This window comes from Manacus vitellinus, unplaced genomic scaffold (genome assembly GCF_001715985.3).
Source record: "Manacus vitellinus isolate BGI_N305 unplaced genomic scaffold, ASM171598v3 scaffold_151_pilon, whole genome shotgun sequence".
In the NCBI taxonomy this organism is placed as follows: domain Eukaryota; kingdom Metazoa; phylum Chordata; class Aves; order Passeriformes; family Pipridae; genus Manacus; species Manacus vitellinus.
The window spans coordinates 127999-146461 of NW_021939076.1; the positions used below are offsets into that span (position 1 = coordinate 127999).

An 18463-nucleotide genomic window follows, 5' to 3' on the forward strand; every position below is an offset into this window, starting at 1 on the left:
GGGACCTGGGCACAGGGGTTAGAGCAGGGCTGCAGTGACTCCCCTGGGACCTGGGCACAGGGGTTAGAGCAGGGCTCCAGTGACTCCCCTGGGACCTGGGCACAGGGGTTAGAGCAGGGCTGCAGTGACTCCCCTGGGACCTGGGCACAGGGGTTAGAGCAGGGCTGCAGTGACTCCCCTGGGACCTGGGCACAGGGGTTAGAGCAGGGCTGCACTGACTCCCCTGGGACCTGGGCACAGGGGTTAGAGCAGGGCTGCACTGACTCACCTCTATGGGGCCACGGATGCGCTCGGGGTGCTCAGCGAGGAGGGCTGGGAAGGCTGAAGGCAGCAGGAGCTCCCTGATGGCGACTGCTTTGACAAGTAGAGTGGCAGAGTCGGAAGGGACGATGACATAATAGGAATGCACCACAATGTTCCAGTTTGGATTGGCGTTCTGAGGTTCGTGCCTGGCCAAAAGCATCCACTTCCTTTGCTAAATGGCAAAAGCCAAACCCGAAGTGAACAACAGGCAAGAGCCACTTCCTTCAGCACTGTCAGCGTGGGCTGTAGTGCTCAGGAGCAGGCACACACTCACACATCAGAATAAGAACACTATTCTGCAATATGGTTGAGGACAGTATGGTATTTGTTTTTTAATTAAATGCAAGTCAATTCTTAAGAAAAACATCCAATTTTGCTTTATAACTTGTCAGTAATTGACAGTCCTCCAAGCCTTGGTTAATTTTTTTCACATTAAAGATACAGATCTAATTCCAACTCTGACATTTGCACTTCATATCCCCAAACACTGGATTTCTGATAGGCTCAAGGGTCTTCTCTAAGGTTTGATGTGCTGTAGCATCTTTCCAGTGGATGCCTTGGCTGGAAAGATTTACAAGCACAGCTCTGGCCCATAAGATAAGTTGCAGCTTCTGAAATATGTTTTCTGATGCAGGCTACAGATTTTATGGGGTTTGCACTAACTGTTCCTTTCTCTGGCAATCCCTCCCCATCACACTGCAATTTTCACGCACTTACCAGAAGACTATGACATAAAGCATGGAAGCTGTGCTGGTTTGTCTCCAGTTCATCCCAGTCCAGCTGCCAGCAGCTCGTGGGCTTGATGATGAAGGGCAGGCCATACAGTACAGACTCACAGACACCTTCAGACTTCAGAGCCCTGCAAGCATATGGCTCCTGTTAGTGCTCTTCAGCTACTGACAGGCTGAGAATCATTTTAATAGCAAGTGCATAGTTAAGTTTCCCCCCCTATAAATAAACCTCAGAAAAGACACTAGAGAGCATCACTTGTGCTATGCTCTGTGCTTACCAGCCACAAACTGCTGACAGGAAAGCGAGCACATCCTTAGGTGAAGTCACACAGTACTATGAGGCTTTGCTTGCTTTTTTACTACTAGTCCAACTAATTAGCTCAGACTCTGACATCCAATTAGTTGCTGTGGCCTCATTAGGTAGTGAGAGAAGAGCAGAATTATTGCAATGCCTCTGATCTACAGAACTTTACACTGGAGGGAAACAACCGCTGCACAAATAACACCTGTGGTGTTACACTCATCAATGCCAGTGCCACAGTACCACCACTCGTGGCTGTGCTCCTGTCTGCGTGTGGGCTGTGCTGTTCCATGGCAGCAAGAGTTACAGGGCCGGGGCTATCTCAATCACAGTTTTGCTGACCAGAACTTTGAGTCCCCCAGTGCTTTATGAGGATGTTACCAGGTCCCAGGTTGACACTGCACAGGAAGAGTGAAGCTGCTGTTCCACCACCTCCCGGAGCAACACTTACTTTACCACCTGGAGTTTGTGCAGCCCTGGGGCTGGCCAGGCTGCCACGTGCCAGGGAGAACTGGGATCTGCTGCTCTCCCAGTGCCATCAGCCGGCCCCGAAAGCAGAGCTGGGTCGAGCAGTCTCTCCTGCAAGTCGCACTTCAGGCACACTGGAGAAGGAGATTGGTTTAGGTCGCTGGAAGTGTTTAGCACGAGACGTTCAAAGCACTTACAAAGTTAATGTTTTCTAGCAACTATTGAGGGAAGAAAACTAAAACCTGACACGAGCTACAACCTGTCCCCGTTTTACACACGTGGGGAAACAGCACATACTTGGTGTGTTAATGAAACGATGACTGGTCAGTAACTGGGCAGGCAAGCTCCAGCTTGGGCAATGAGTGGCCAGCTGGAGAGGGAGAAGCAGCTTGTTTCCCAGAGCCACACTGGGTTCAGGGCTACATGTTGCCTACAGCTTTTCTATCTGTGTCTGTGGAGAAACACAGGACACTGATGTCACTAGCACTGGTGTAAAATGACACAGAGCTCCAAACAATCTCTCTGGCCTTCCACAGATTCCTTGAGTGTGGGAAGGTGAAAAAACCTGACTGCAGTGTAACTTGGTTTGCCTTGCTAGCTGTAATAAGACAATGCATCAAGTAAGAAATCCAATGTTAGGATGAAGGAAAATCAATATCATAACTGCCTGTGCTGGAGGCTGATATGGAGCTACTACACACACAAAAGTGCCCACCAGGCATTCTCATCTGCTTGCTGTGGAGCACATCAGTAATTCTCTATGAGCTTTGGTTCCAGTCTGGAACTGGCCTGTGGATCACCAGAAGACAAGTGTGCTCCCATTGTGACAGCAATGGGCATATGCACAGGAGCACCACATTGGAGAGGTGTGGAAAGGGGATTGCAGGGACTTCCCATGGCACTGCAGGAGTGACAGTACAGTCAGCAACTGGCAGAACACACCTATGTCTGCTGTAGCTGTTGGTGTTTTCAGCATTCACCCAGAGACGGATTAGGGATTTGGATTTAGACTAATAAAGGAAAAAAAAAAGACATATTCCTTACAAATTTTCCCATACATTATGATAACTGTTGGCAGCTCCAGCTAGAACATGAGCTATTTTAGCGTTAAATCACTAGATATAAATAAAAGCCAAGTCCTTTTGTAAGACAGCCTTTACTTAAGTGCAGCTCTGGCACAGATTTTTAATATTGAACAGAAGGAACACATTTTTTAGGGCTATTCAACTTCCAGGACGTAAAAGGCCCCTTTTCCCTTGACTACATGGCTATGAATTCACATGCTCCTCCAGGCACATTTTGCTGCAGAATGGAAATTAATTGTAGCCTCAGCAGCCACGGGACATGGCAGCAAACAAGCAGCTCTCTGAGCAATAGGCTCCTATCAACCTGAGACAACTCCCAGCTTTCCCAGTCACCCAGAGACCTCCCTTGGAGGGACCTCACTCTCTAAATGGGAGGAAACATGCCCGTGGGAAGGAATGTGCCCATAGGACAAGCCTGGATAACCTTTAAGGCTGTGGAATTCAGGAGCTCCCTGCAGAGGGGGAGAGAAAATTAAATACTTATGGTGCTCTTGGGTGCAGCAGCATGGCTGAAACCTCCCAATGGAAGGAGGAGATGGAGCTGTTCCCTCTCCGTGCCATAGTCATGGAGCCATGTTTTAAACAGCATCTCCAAGCTGATGACATTGTCCTCTACAGTTTGCACATCAATGTCCATTCCCAGGATTGCAATATCTGCGGGGAAAAAAAGGTGTAAAAGCACAAATATTTTCAGCCATAGAAAAGAACATTCTTTTGCATTTTCCACTGCATTACACCTCCTTAATACCTTGAGTGCTGTCACAAAAAAAGTGCTTCAGAAGCCATTACCATGCAAATCACAACCCAGCACTTGACTCCAGGGACACTGCTGGGAGCTGACCTGCTCCACAGGCCACCCCACCACCCTTTCCATCCCTGGGGTGCTGGGACTGTCTACGGCCATCTCCAGAGAACAAGTTGTGACTGATGTGAACCATCACATCGCTGGCCTCAGAGACTCCTCAGTTTAAAACATTTCCTCCTTTTCCCTTAGCAAGGGGCACCAACAGTCCCTTGCCCTGATGCTTTGAGCCTTGCTCCCATTTCCCTGCACTGATGCAGCTGGAGAGCAGGCTGGTCATGTTCTGGTGGTGTTGTGTTCCCTACAGATTTTAGATCTGAGCAAAATGGTCAACAATCTGCAGAGCCCATCCAGAAAAAAGTTCCCTGAGACTTGCAGAAGAATTTTTATGTTCATAAAAAATGTATTAATGCTTTATCTTCAGTGCTTGTTTGTTGTTTCCCCCAAACAGGACTAGCTGGGACCAGTATCTCCAACACATGGAAATACTGACCTTTGTCAGCAAAAGGTCTGGCAATGCTCAGCTGCTTCCAGCCAGTGTAATGGGGTTGGGGCAAAAGAAAGAGAATAATAATGCTCAAGTTATCAATTAGAGGCCAGTCCATCCAAAGGCCAGGCATCCTGTCAGGTACTCCACAGACCATTCCCACCACAAATGCTGTGTGCATTGCTCTCTGGGGGGTTTAGATACATCACATCTCTGCTCCCTCTGCAGTCTGGCAAGCACTAATGCTTTGTAATTAAAGAAACGTTGCAGATTTAGCCTCTGTCCCACAGAGGAGCTGCTCTGCAGTTTGAAAAAGCAATCCTTGTCCCTCTTCAGGTGGTCTGTGTTTGTCTGGAAATGCACCTCCCAAGGAGTTCCTCTCGTGAAGAAAACAGCCCGTGTTTCTTACCCAGACTGTTATGACCATGTTCAAAGCTATTTGAGGATTTGCCATCTGTGGGGTTTCAAAATACTGGAGTCTTTTCTAACTGCACTAACCTGGGAATGAGCCTATGGAGGGGATATCCTGATCCTGCTCTGGATATTAAAAATGTAAGTAGGTTCAAACAGCCGTGAAACAAACTAATGGAAGAAATACCCTCAGTGGGATGAACCTCTTTGTGCTACATCGAAATGTTTATTCCATAGTTCAACACAGCACTAATCTTGCACTTCCTGCTTGCTGGATCTTGCAACTTCAATGTTCTTTACTGTATTTTTTGTAACCCCCTTTTTTGCTGTGGTTTTGGCAAATTAAATTAATTCTAAGGTCAGAGTGGCAGAACCTTGATTCCTTCTCCTCAGGACTCCCTTTTCCCACTCAGTGGTAGCAGTGCCCTGCTTTTCTCCAGCCAAGCAGTTTTACCTGCAGAGACTCTCCCAGAGTCCAGAATAACCAGCCATGTCTTGCTGAGGGAAAGGAAGCTTTTAATTGGCAGTAAGAGCGTTGATGTCTCTCCGAGTGCTGGATTATAGGACTCAGTGTTTGGTTTGGTCTGCCAGCAGCTCAGTGGGATGCAGGGGCAGCACAGAGAGCCATCGTCATCTGTAGCAGACACCCCAGTCAGTGCTGTGCTGCACATGGGGAAAACCAGCCTAAACTCCTGCTGTGTAGCATTTTATTGTTTTACCAGCCTTGAGAAAGGGCTGAAATCACCAAGGAGATCTGCAAGCTAGGAAAAACAAAATGCAGGTATGAAAGTTGCAGTTATAGCAACATTGCAATGTATGGAGCTGGAACTGGATTTTGGATCACCATCTCGCTGGTTTATTTAGAGTCTGCTCAGCACCTTTTCCTCTGAAGCAAAAATAGTCCAAACAGGACCTAATAGGACTTTCAGTCTCTGAATTTCTCATTGTTTAAATTCCTGCTGCTGAAAACTGTCAAATTAAGGGAGGAGTTCTTCAGAGATCCAGGGTCAGGAGTGTACTTGCTCACTCTTTCACTAATGAAGCATGTGGCCAGGGGTGTGAGGGACAGGGCAAAAGGGAACCTGCAACCCACCTAACCATTCCCAGTCCCTACAATGACAATTGACCAGAAATTTGCTACTGCAACCAGAAAAGACAAACAGCTAGAGACAAGTAAGGCAACAACATCCAACACTGCCTGTCACTCAGTAAAAACAATACTGACATTGCTAGGAACAGGTCTTACACTAACTTTGGAAGGCATTTGGACTCAGTTTTTTAAGCTCATTATCAACTCATTGTGAGAACTTGCTGTGTGACCCAGGCATGGAACAAGACCAGGTGTGTCTTGTTCATGGGGAATTTAAGTGTCTGCAGGAAAGACCTTTAAAAGGAGACCTGTTGTGGAAAGCAGAGGCTTGTAGAGAACTTGCTGGTGTGCAACTGCTGGTTGCTGAAGAAATACAACCTTAATTGCTCAAGAAAAACTGCCCCAAGCATAGAGAAGAGAAGCAGCAGGTAAGCAAGAACATTGTTAGTGACAAAAAATCAGCTAAACAAGAGGCTGAGTACCTGACTTGGTCAATGAATAACTCTTCCCAGAACTGTGCAATATGTAGTCCAGGAGAAAGGACTAAAGGGGACCCTTGGGATTGCAAATGGCCTGCCTGTCTCTCCTGCCTCTCCTTTCCCCACTACCTGCTTCAAGGATTCAGGTTGCCTCTGACTGCACCGAGGATCTTTTGATCAGGCAGTCAAGTGCCCAGTGTGATGTTCAGCAGCAGAAGGGGTGTGTGTGAGTCAGTGTGTTATCCCCATAAGCTCAGTGCATTTTTCTCTTTAATCCCTCAGTGCAACTGTATTGCACATGATGTAAATCTTAAGTAATACTTAGAGCTGAATTAATGCATGAATTTTTGCCCAAATGTGCTAAAGCTCCAGAGAAGTGCTGTGGTACAAACTTCCCACTGTTCCTCCAGGCACAGCAGTTCTCACTTACCTAAGTGACATTAAATGGCACAAAGGTAAGTGACAGATATCAGACCAAAGCAAGAACTATTGGCTGTCCTGCTGCCCAAACTTCCCTGAGCACCTTGTTTGCCTTACACTCACCACTGCTGCTGGGCTCTTCTGCTGGCACACACTGCTCCACATCCTCGGGCTCCAGGAAGTCTCTCTTCAAAACCTCAATGACTTGTAGTCTTCGCAGACTCACAAGGTCTACATCTTTTAACTTCTTTTCCAGCTGTTTTACCATTTCTTTGCTGGACTGGCTAGTCAGAACTGTGATCTGAAACACAAACCAGAGTGTGCAAGAGCTGCCTCTGCCCTAGTCCTCACTAAAAATATCTCATCCATTCAAAAGCAGATTTGAAAGCATTTTTTTTTAGCTTTGGCTTACATTTAAGCCAATATGAAATGGATTGAGAGGGTCACTGGAGGAACATCTACAGGTTTTGTGCCACTGCTGGAAGACGGAACAATTTACAGGTGTCTTGTGCTTTGCACGTACAGTCAGTGAGTCTGTGTGTGTAAGGAGGGACTTGCCTTGACACCACTTCCTCCCATTACTCTGTCACTTATAGCTCAAATAGACTAAATCCAGCCTTCTCACTTGAAAGCTGAATGGGAATTTTATATTTGTTAAAGAAGTGTACAGTCTGTCCTAAAGATATTTCTTAAGAGAGCAACAGTAGGTGTGATACCCACTGCCCAGTTTTGGTGTAATACTAAGTAACTGCAAAGAGTTTTTAGAAGAGTTTCTAGAAATCTGTCAGGCATGTTTAACACCAGCTTTCTGGGTGAGGACTCTCTTCTGTGTGCCTGTGTATCTGAGGGTCTCAGTGCTCAGGTGGGAGGTCTGTGTGTGATTGCCAGTGAAGGTCAGAACAGAGCAGACGGTGAAGGGGTGACAAGGCCTGGGAACCAAGGGGGTTGCAAGGGTGAGAACGTGGGAGGAGCTGGCTGTTGGAGGGGTGACGAGAGTCCTGGCCAGGTCTGAGTGTGTCTGTGTGTAAACATGACAGTTTGTACCAGTAACTGGAGCCTTGGGGACTCATATGTCCAGATGCCAGAAACTAGGGAGACCGGGATCTAGGAGCGGGCACTGGGTAGACTGAGTGTCTGAGACCAGCTGCTGGAGGGATCCACGTTGTAGGGATGGAGACAGAGATGTGTGTACACACACACTTATTTATGCACACATATATTCCTGCAGGTGGATCTCATCCTGCTCAGACAGAGAGGGGGGCAGGCTGAGGCCACCGGTGCACTTTTGTGCGTGTGAATGCTCTGAGTGTCTGTGATCTGTGTGAACACATATGCCTGTACATATGTGTTACATGTGTGTTCTGTGTTCCTTTGCCTGATGGGAATATGAGCTCAGCCTCACGATTGGTTGGGCCTAGGGACGTGGAGCTGTGTCAGCCTTGTTGATACCAGATCAAGCCTAATTTCCCTAACAAAGTAAACCTCTCCAACCAAACTTCTCCCTAGTGTTTGCCTCTGAGTTACTGGGAATAAAGATATTATCATGGTCACCTTTTAGGAACTAATGCAAATGGCTTGCAGGAACTGTTCTTAAGCTGGGGATAGCTGAACTGTCTAAAAGATATAATTATCTTTTGCAGAGCTATAGAAAGAGCATTTACTACACTGATGGACATTTATTTCATCAAAACCATGGCTGTATTACATCTGTAGCATGTCACCTCCAATTTACCCTTTTCACAACCCGAGTCAGACTGGCACATGCTGGTTAGAGACCAGGAGAAATATTTTACCACATACAAAAGCTGAGGTAGCTACTGTGACTTCCTTTTGTTTTACCACAGTTTCTAGATATAATCCCTTAATGCCATTATACTTTCTAATCTCACAAAAAACAGGCTACTGGTGACTTGAAAAATGCTTTTAATCCTATTGCAGGTTGGCCACATTTCCTGCCCTGTAACTGCTACTGAGATTCAGTTTTGCTGATGCTGATGATTTTTCCCCGCCGAAGTCAGGATCTCAAAAGAGTAAGTCATTCTTTCTACTTTTAACTACTATTTGGGTTTTAAATGACTGCAGATTGTAACAAAGTCTGCCTCCTATGCTTACTGGTCAGCTAGGAATATTCTTGCATCTTTGTGTTTTAACTGCTATGAAAATGCACATTTGCCTGAACAGCTGATTTGCAGGAGCAGATTGCCAGTGGCAACCCTGTGCTCTAAACACCGGCCACCGTGGTCTCCCACTACAGCAATTGTTCTCTAATAGAGGTGGCATGCCTGCACGGGCACTCATGTTCCTGCTACTCACACATAGGCACCTGCATCAACAGCTTCTGACAGGCTGTTTCTTCACCCCCCTGCCTGGTCCTGTCCCTGTTATTCCTGCCTGGGCCTGGCTGTCCCAGGGAGCTCCGCGGTGCTGCTCCCTGGAGTGCAGCTCAGGAGTCTCTTTTACGTGGAGGAAAGCACGTGGAAAGCCTTTTGGTTTAACTTGTTTTACTTTAGAAGTGTAACAAAAAAAGCAAAAGCCAAAGAGAGCCCCTTTCAGCAGAGAAGGCTTCAAAAACAGAAACGGTGACTTGTGGGAGATGCCAAGGACTCAGGCACCACATATAATCTGCCTGATACAGTTGAATTTAATAGGGTAAATGCTTACTTTAACTGGCCTATGTTATCCAGGCTTCACTTCCAAGCAGGAAGCATTAACCCCCCATATTTTTTATTTCTTCAAAAGATACTGTATCTGAGCAAACCACTCAAAGGTCCTCTGAGAAAAGGAAATAGAAATAAAAATTCAACTTACTCTGCATAAAAAATTGCTTGTGATGAAAAAAAATGCAATCACTTAAGAATCTGAAGCAGAAAGCTGCCTTTTTTAGAAACATGGCCTTCTGCCTGTCTGCGATCACAGCCTGTCATTGCAGCATGTCTTACATCCCCTTGCAGAGAGAAGTACAAAATACTTGCATAACCTAGAGGAACAAGGATTGCTTAGTGGAGTATAAACTCCCTATACTCATGAATAGCTTAATTTTTAATGTAGCTTGTTCCTTCTACTATACTAGAAGTCATCCTGGACTTCGTTGTGTGTCAAAAAAGGTCTTGTCTCCAGTGTGTACTCAGTCTGTTCCAACCCCCAGCTTTACAAAAGCACAAATCCCATTTGAAATGGGCAGGAAAGATACCTCAAGGCCCTAAGAAAACACAGAAAAGCAGAAAATCAGGAGAAAGACTTCCTGGATAGACAAGTGAGTCCCAATTACAGCTAGGAGAGTCTGCTTGATCACAGCATGACTCTGTGTGACACCAGAAGGGTTTAAGGATCTAAACAAAATAAAAGGACTCCTGAAATTTCACTCATGGGACTCTCAATTTGTTTTTATGACTGACAAAGCTCCAAAGCCAGGTGGACCCTGAGCTGGTGAAGTCTGAAATAAAAGATTGTTTGGAGCTGATATTTCCTGACGTCCAGAGGAAAACACCATTTCTTTGAGTCCTTCCCCCTCTAACTCCCTGTTCTTTCACATCAGTTGGTACTGCTTAAAACTCCACTTCCTTGTGAACCTTGCTCTGTTTTCTACCTTCATATATCTGTTCTCATGTGTTATTAGCAGCTTCCCTCCTTCTTATGCAAGCACACACACCCAGCTGAGAACACAGCCACCAAACTCTCTTAGATCCTGTCCCAGGACATCCAGTTGATAGGACTGCTGTACATATAGTTTTCCCTAGATAATGTCCCCTTTTCCACAGGAATCTGTCCAGAGGGATTCAAGGACTTGGTATCTCCATCCAGGATTTCTGGACAGTGGATCTCTGAAACAGCCAGACTGCTGAATACCTAAAATGTTCTGGCATGTTCACTGTACATGAGATTATACATTTATAAAGCATGATTGGTGAAATGAGATGGCTTCCACTACCTTTGCAACATTTTCTTACCTCAACAGAACTGTTTGTTGAGCCTCCTGCTGCTGTGTGTCTGCTGTATTGTTTGAATTGCTGCAATCCATCCTGCACAGCTTGTACCACTCCACTTCCCCCCTGTGGGAAGGAGCCTTCTGCTGGGAGCAAACGCAGCTCCGAAATGCAGGCTTGAATTCGCCCAAAGTTTTCTTTCACTTGCTGCAAAACAGCGTTCAGTGAACACGAAAGACTGTTAAACAAACAACATGAAATAGCTTTCCATAATGTGGAAGAAGGTTTTTTGAATTCACAGCACTGAGCTCAGACTGGGGGCAGGAGCCAAGTCTGAACCAGGCTGGCCAGGATTGTTGCAGACCCCTCTGTCTCCATGCAGTATTAGTTCAGGCCATCTGGTATCTCTTACCCACCCATGACCTTTCCTTAGTACAGACATGACAATGCCAGGGAGCACCATCAGCTGGAGGTGCTCTGCTCAGAGTCCTTATTCAGTCCCACATTAAAAGCTTTTGATGCTTTAATGCTCACTTCCTATCTTGTCACCATTTGCTGTCCTCCACAGTTATCTAGGTACTTTCTGGTTTTCTTTTCTTTGCCCCCCCCTGCCCTTTCCAGGGAAGCTCCTTGGACTTGTCAGACCCTTTTGGGGAGACCATAAACAAGCACCCAGGAAAGAGTAAGACAAAGGTTACCATATATGACACTTCCCCATGTATTCTCCCAGTCTTTATTTTCAGCCCTGGGGCTTTTCTGACTTCACATGATTTGTCTAACAAGCACCCTTTAATACAGCTCTATCTTGGTTCCTCACTGAGAAGTGTCAAGTCTCTCTAGCTGAATCAGAAAGACACTGTGCTCACAGCCTGCCCTGTTGAGACATGGGCAAATTCAGGGGTGCAGGAGAAGTAATGGAGCCCTGGTATTTCTGAGGAAGGCTGAAATGGAACACATACTCATCAGGCAGAGACATAAAAGTGTTCCTGACTCCAGAAGCAGCAGAGGACCAGATACCATTATTAGTGAAATTAGGTCCACCGAGTCATAGAAACATATAGAACGTCCTGAATTGGAAGGGACCCACAAGGATCATCCAGTCCAACTCCTGGCCCTGCACAGACACCCCAACAATCCCACCCTGTCCCTCAGAGCGTGGTCCAAACACTCCTTGAGCTCTGGCAGCCTTGGGGCCGTGACCACTGCCCTGGGGAGCCTGTTCAGTGCCCGACCACCCTCTGGGGGAAGAACCTTTTCCCAAGATCCAACCTAAACCTCCCCTGACAAAGGCACAGCTGTCTCCTTGGGTCCTGCAACTGGTCACAGAGAGAAGAGGTAGGTACTGCCCTTCATGAGGAAGCTGCAGACCCCCATGAGTTCTGCCCTCAGTCTCCTCTTCTCCAGCTGAACAAACTAAGCGACCTCAGCCACTCATAGTCTGAAGAAGACAGTCACCTTGAAACACTTTACTGTTCCTAAAAGTGAAAGAACAGCTCTGAAAAACAGCTTCAGTACAACATCAGATATCTAAAATGAAGAGATGGCTCCCAGAGCAGAACACCTAAAGAAAGCTGGGGAGAAGGGGAGTGGGGGCTCACAGTCTGGATGCACACGACTGACTCAAGTCTTTGTGTGAGCTATGCTGTCTTGAACAAGTCCAAGACAAATGCAGTATTATGGCAAAAGAGCTGATGTGATGACCAGTCATGCAAACAAGAGGGGTATTTTTAATTCTCTATACAGCATTGCTGAATCCAGTATTGGAATCAAAAAAACAGCAGAGTGAATACACGGAAGGGCTTGGAAATTATTAAGGGGTTGTAAAAATGCCTTGCAGTTAGACTTATGTGTTCTCTTTGATTTACCAGCTAGAAGACTGAGAAAGGACTTGCTTCTATTTAGAGGAAGAAAGGATAAAATACAAGCAGGCTCTTCAATCTAGCCAAAAGAGTAAATATATTAACAAATCCCTGGAAGCTAAAGCAAATAAATTCAAATTAGAAACCAGGGGCAAGTTTCACAATGACAGTGATTAACCACTGGAAGAAATCATCAAGAGAAGTACTTGATTATCCACCCTGTAGTATCTTCAGACCCAAACTAGATGGCTTTCTGGAAGGAGTGCTTTAACGATATATGGGTACTTTGGTGAAATATAATAGCCTGTAATATGAAGAAAGCCAAACAATGATCTAAAGGTTCCTGTCTTTAAAAACTGTGACTATCAAAATGAGGAACGGTTGTTTAAATTACAAAGACATCTGATCATGAGCAGCAGAGTCATAATACTCATAAGTAGAGGGATTGTGTCAAAGGTCAGACATCCTCTGGTGAGCCACAATTACCAGATTAGATCGGGGGCAGCTGTCAGCCAGCACATGCTGGACCAGTGTCAGGACATACCCAGTAAACATAAAAGTGGGTATTTGGCCCCAAACACTCACAAACTAACTTGGACATAATGTAAACTCACAGAGAGCACGCCTGGAATCAGCTGTGAAACAGATCACCGGGATCATCCTGCAGTGACATGTCAGGATGAATTACCAGTAAATTCATCCTAGGCAGCAAGACAAGTGTTTGCTCTTAAAGCCCCTAATCAGAGTGATTCCACAGTATCTTCAGAAAATGTTTCTTTGGTATTCCCTTAGTCATCCATGTCACACTGTCTATAACCTGTCCTATAAAATAAAGCAAGTGGCTGCGTGGTACTTGGCTGCTGGCTGAGGTTAAACCACGACACATCATTAGCCACATTCTTCTTGCAGATCACATTTGGTAAATTACTGTTATCTCCGATTTTTTATTTTTCCCAGTTGGTCTCCACCTTTCCTGAGATGTGAAAACTTGACAAAACCTTTCAGGATGTTTTCACCATTGCTGTATAAAGTGGAAGGGTTAGTTCTGTGTGTTTACGTTAATGTTGTGTAAATGAGATTGCTCAGTGTGACTGTTTCTAACACTATGACTTCATAGATTCTTGTGCACTTTATGATGCACAAACTGTTACTTTAGAGCTGCTTGCCATTCTCCATCTACACTTATTCCACTGCATAGCCCCAGATGAGTGCAGTGCTTGTTCTTATTGACTTAGATCTATATATTTAAAAGCTGTGTAGATGTGGTGCTTAGGTACATGGTTTAGTGGTGGAGTTGGCAGTGCCGGGTTTAGGATTGGACTTGATGATCTTAGAGGTCTTTTCCAACCAAAATGATTCTGTAATTATATGATTTCAGGATATTTCTCAAATTTGGCAATAATATTTTAACTCTGCACTTCTTCCTTTAAATATCTGGAATCTCTCCCACAGTGGTAATATTTTTTCACTGTCCAAATTATTACAGCTTGGGTTGTGTTTGATAATTTTGATAGAACAGCAGTACAGATAGTGCAGAAAGTAGCATATGAAAGGTACAACAGAAGTTTTAGATGAGAACAAAGCCTAATTTATGCATGTGAGCAGCTTCACAGATCAAAAATATTACACTTCTTTTAAACTTCACTTTTCATAAAATTCTGTGAAGCTATGCTTTTTGAGAATGATTAATTTTTAGATCCATATTTGCAGTAACTCGTAACTTTCTCTCCTGAGTGCCAGCAATGTGTTGCATTCCCGTCTGGAGATCCCCAGGGCCCCAGTTCCCCCATACCGTGAAGGGCAGCAGACACTCCTGCTGGGGCTGCACCACGTAGAGGCTCAGCAGGGGCACACGGCAGGGCCCTGCCAAGCCACATGCCAAGCACAGCGTGTTTTCCAGGGCCTCGCAGAGCACAGAGCAAGTATTGGCCCAGGAAGGGGAGGTGACATCCACAATGAGAATCCGCGATGGCTGCTGGCAGGGGGCTTTAGTAGCAGGAAAAGTTCTCCGTGTTTCTGAGAGTAATTTTCTGGAATTCATGGCTTCTGAACACAGGTATTACATATCCAATTATCCATCTGCATCTGAATGGGAGAAATAAACAAAGAACAGCAACGAGTGAGGTCTCCCTTTCCCATTCAATTTAAAGCAACCTGAGGCACAGCAGACAGTAATGACTGAAGTTCCTACATCTTTCTCCAAAGCAATCGTTGTTCCTACTCTAGGATAAACCCACACAAGACAAGGGAAAATGCATGTGGTCAGAAAACAAAATGTTTCAACTAAAGACTCGTGGCAGATACTCTCTTACAGGTTCAGCTGGAGCAGCTACCAATGTTGGCAGCACAGCCACACGTGAGCTGTGTGAGATGTCTCATGATCCCCTAGTGTGGCTCAGGTGCATCCATGGCCAGCAGACAAGGGATCTTCAGCAGCTGATGGAAAGCAAGACTATGAAATCCTCCTCCTAATTCTGCAGTGGCCAACAGGTTCTACCCAAACACCAAGGAGAAACAGTCCCTGCTTCTTCATACCCAGCAGTATAAGACAAGTAGCTGCTATATCCAAAAAAGGACAGCATGATGCATCAAAAAAATATTGCATATACATAAATATTACTTTGTGGATGTGGACAATCAACTCTTGTCCTTCAGACTGTCTAAGCTCTCTGCACTGACAAAAGCTTTGATGAACACAGCACTACCTCATCTTGTTCAACAACGTGGGAGCACTGCAAACATTAAAGTACCTGCAATGTCAGAAACTCCAACAGAAATTACTTCCAGCCAAGTACCACCTTTGTTTCTCAGAGCTGGCTGGTGATGGGAATGCTGTGCAGGGAGGTGGCTGTGCTTCACCTGTCCCAGAGCTGTGCCAAGTGACACAGAGGTTTGTTAGAACACCTCAGGAATGCTGCCAGTGTCAGGTGACAGCTTGCACAAGGCAGGCAAGGAAAGATGAGGGCTCCCTGATTCCCCATCATCTTTGTGTGGGAAGAGAGGCAAGGCCTCTTTGCAAGGCCCTGGGAGACCACGGATCCCTTCAGCACACGAACAGAGCATGTGGTCAGGACCCATTTCTCCCCCACCTCTTTTTGTCCGTTTCCTTTCAAATATCCACCCTTTCATCCATCAGCACCACTACATATCATCTCTGCATGCATAAGGCTCAGCTGGTGCTTTGAGAGACCTCCCCACAATCTTTCAGAAAATGTGACTGTTTCTGGGAAACAGTCCCAGAGAAGCAGAGAGGAGCAAACAGGAGTGTGCCGTCAGGTCTTCTGCCTCGTGTGTACAAAATAGAGGAAACCGCTCAGCCCCAAGCAAACACCTCGCAGTTTGTCTCAAAGGTGTGGAGGCAAAGGATTGAGATGTGCTCATCCACAGACCTGGAATAGTTTGTTCCCCTACCCCATCTCCCTTCAATATACACATCTTAAGCACAAGAGCCAGCATTTTCCTGTTAATTTTTTTCCTTTGCGAACAAAGTGCCTTCATAAAATCTCTTCACTAAATCTGCACAAAACACTCAAGTGCTCTTTGTAAGGATATTGAAAATGTTTCAAAAATGTGTCTTGGTCTTGGTAATAACAGTACTATGTAACCATGCAAGTCTACCTGTGTCCAGAAAAGTGTTTTTATAATTGCATATACCTTCTCAATAGGAACTAGAGTAAACTCTTTCTTCCTACAGCTGTGTCAATTCCCAGCACAATTAGTAAGTTTGAAGCATCTTCTATACTGGCTCTGGTCAGAACCCAGGCCAGTATACATGGCTGTCATTTGTGTGGTATGTTCAGCTCAGACAAACAGCTCTTTTATGTTCACCAAGATACTGTATTTCCCACTGGCTCCAGCACTTTGGAGTAAGAGTTTCTGTAAGTCTTGAAAGGAGCAAGAAATGCTTTTCTATTTGGCTGAAGTATCATCAGAAAAAAGTCTGTATTTCTAGGATGCTTGTCAGTGAAGGCAAAACAGTGATCACAGCTTGAATTCCAAAACTGAGGCTAACACTTCAGAGCTGGTGAAAATGTTATACATCTAGATCATGGAGATACGTGTACATATCTTGCTTTGACTAGTCCTCTGATATAATTTCATTGTCAAATGAAAAACTGCCAGATACCACTTTAATTGGTGTCTCTTCTGGACCTTTACAATTTGCAGGAGAGCTTCCTAAATTACATCATTGAATCTGGGAAAATACTTGTCTGTCTGAATTTTTTGCGATGAGGCTTCATACCACTGAGCTCTGCAAGCCCCCAGTGCTTTCTCAAACAAGGAAACAAAACCCACCCAGCAGTCAGAATCTACAAGAGTTGGGTCTTTGATTTGCATTGGGTTGGGTCTTTGATTTGCATTGGGTTCAGAGAGAAAAACGAGCCTTGATGCTGAAGTAGACACAGTTTTCCTAAACTTGAATGAATTCTCTCACTCTTGACACTTTACAGGACTATGCTTATTTTAAAATGCATTTGTAAAATAGATCTCTCATCAGCTATACTCTTTACCAGCTGAGTGAATTTCATTTCTTCATAATTGTTGTGTTTTAATTAATCTCTGCTTAGCAACATTAATATGATTTATATGCAGCCCTCTATAAAATATTTGACGTACAGTGTAAACTGCCCACCTCTGTTACAGCCTCCTGTCCTGCTTGGCTCTGGTGAGGTTGGATAGCTGAAGAATTCTGTATACTAGTCTAACTGGTTGCTGTGGTAAAATGGCATCTCCATTTAAGCAGCAAGTGAACTGACAGAGGGTCCATCCTAAGGGATTACTCCACAATTCAGTGTGCAGGAGTGAAAACTGTTAGTTCTGGCAGCTGCTATGACACTAACTTCTTGCTCAATAAAAGAGAACTTACCAGCTGTCAGAGCTAACAGTGATGTACATTTTGCTCAATGCAAGAAGACACAAATTCTTCAGAACTAGAAAGACAGGGACAGAAAGAAAACTTTATCATATTGTGTGTCTTGTGGTTGCTGAGGACATTCTGCACTTGCACATCATCCTGTGTGCTTAATTTGTTCCAGTTATACAAAACCATCAAATAATATCCAAGTCTAAGAAAATAACACCAAAGCCACTGCTTAAAGAGTATTAAGGATAGCTGGTTTAAAAATGTGTCATTTTCTGAGTAAGCTTCAAGACCCTGGGAAACATGAATATTCTCATGTGGAAAACAGATCAAGCTGCATAAATAAGTGGGTTTACTAGAGAATAAACCAGCAAGCCATTGAGAAGCCTGAGACATGGAGTGGCTGTGCAGTGGTGATGGCCTCTGTTGTGCATCTTTTTGTCCACCTAGCCTAGAAAGGAAGGTATTTATTTTAAAAGGTGGGGATGAATAGAAGAATAAAAACAAAAAAAGCAAAAGAGCACAAAATCAAGCTACTGAAAACAAAATTATTCAAGATCCTATATAGCAGAAGATATTATGTGTTATTCTATACATCAGTGCTATAACCAATCATAAATAAATGGCTTTAGGCTTGTGCTTTTATTGACATAAAATCACCAAATCTTCATGAGAGTAGTCACTTTATATTAGTGTTAAAATAACTCATTATAACCTTCATAGATTTTTTTTTCCTTAAAAGAAGAGGAACTATAACATTAGGAGAGTTTAGAAAAAGGCATTTTCTAGTTCTGAAGAAGCAAGTAATGATGAAACCTTATCAAGCAGTGTGTGGACAGAGTAGCAGAGCAAGGACAAGCTGCCACATAATGCACATAGTGCCCGAGTGCTCCTGTTGAACAACAGCCAATTCATAAAACCCACCAGAAGTGCTCTGAGGAAAGCTGTGTTATCATGGGGGACTTGTGTTTGAGTGATGGGCTGGAATTCTCAGAATTAAATTTTATAGGTACTGTAATATCTTTTTGACGAGATTATACATACAGTTAATGAAGCCTCATGGGGCAGGTGCTCTGTCTTGCCTGGAATCTTGATTATGGAACTAGGATGACATGCTGTCAACACACACACTAACCTGATATAAACCTGCATAATTCATGAGCCCCAGCACATGCTGCACACAAGGAATCACCACGGAGGCTGCTTTAGTGGGCACGTGGGAAATCCTGAGATATACCCACGC

General features: G+C 44.7%; 1 protein-coding gene across 2 annotated transcripts in view; it reads right to left on the minus strand.

Annotated features, from left to right (window-relative positions):
* M1AP (meiosis 1 associated protein) overlaps window positions 1–14442 on the minus strand; it is a 16921-nt gene extending 2479 nt beyond the window's left edge. For both annotated transcript variants that reach the window (XM_029958415.1, XM_029958416.1), the window contains exons 1-7: window positions 14152–14442; window positions 10525–10707; window positions 6701–6878; window positions 3369–3542; window positions 1787–1937; window positions 1021–1162; window positions 269–475 (exon numbers count right to left, since the gene is read on the minus strand). In XM_029958415.1, coding sequence (XP_029814275.1) covers window positions 269–475; window positions 1021–1162; window positions 1787–1937; window positions 3369–3542; window positions 6701–6878; window positions 10525–10707; window positions 14152–14400 — 1284 coding nt within the window. In that variant the 5' untranslated portion in view covers window positions 14401–14442. The remainder of the gene's footprint in view (window positions 1–268; window positions 476–1020; window positions 1163–1786; window positions 1938–3368; window positions 3543–6700; window positions 6879–10524; window positions 10708–14151) is intronic.
* Window positions 14443–18463: the final 4021 nt, after the last annotated feature.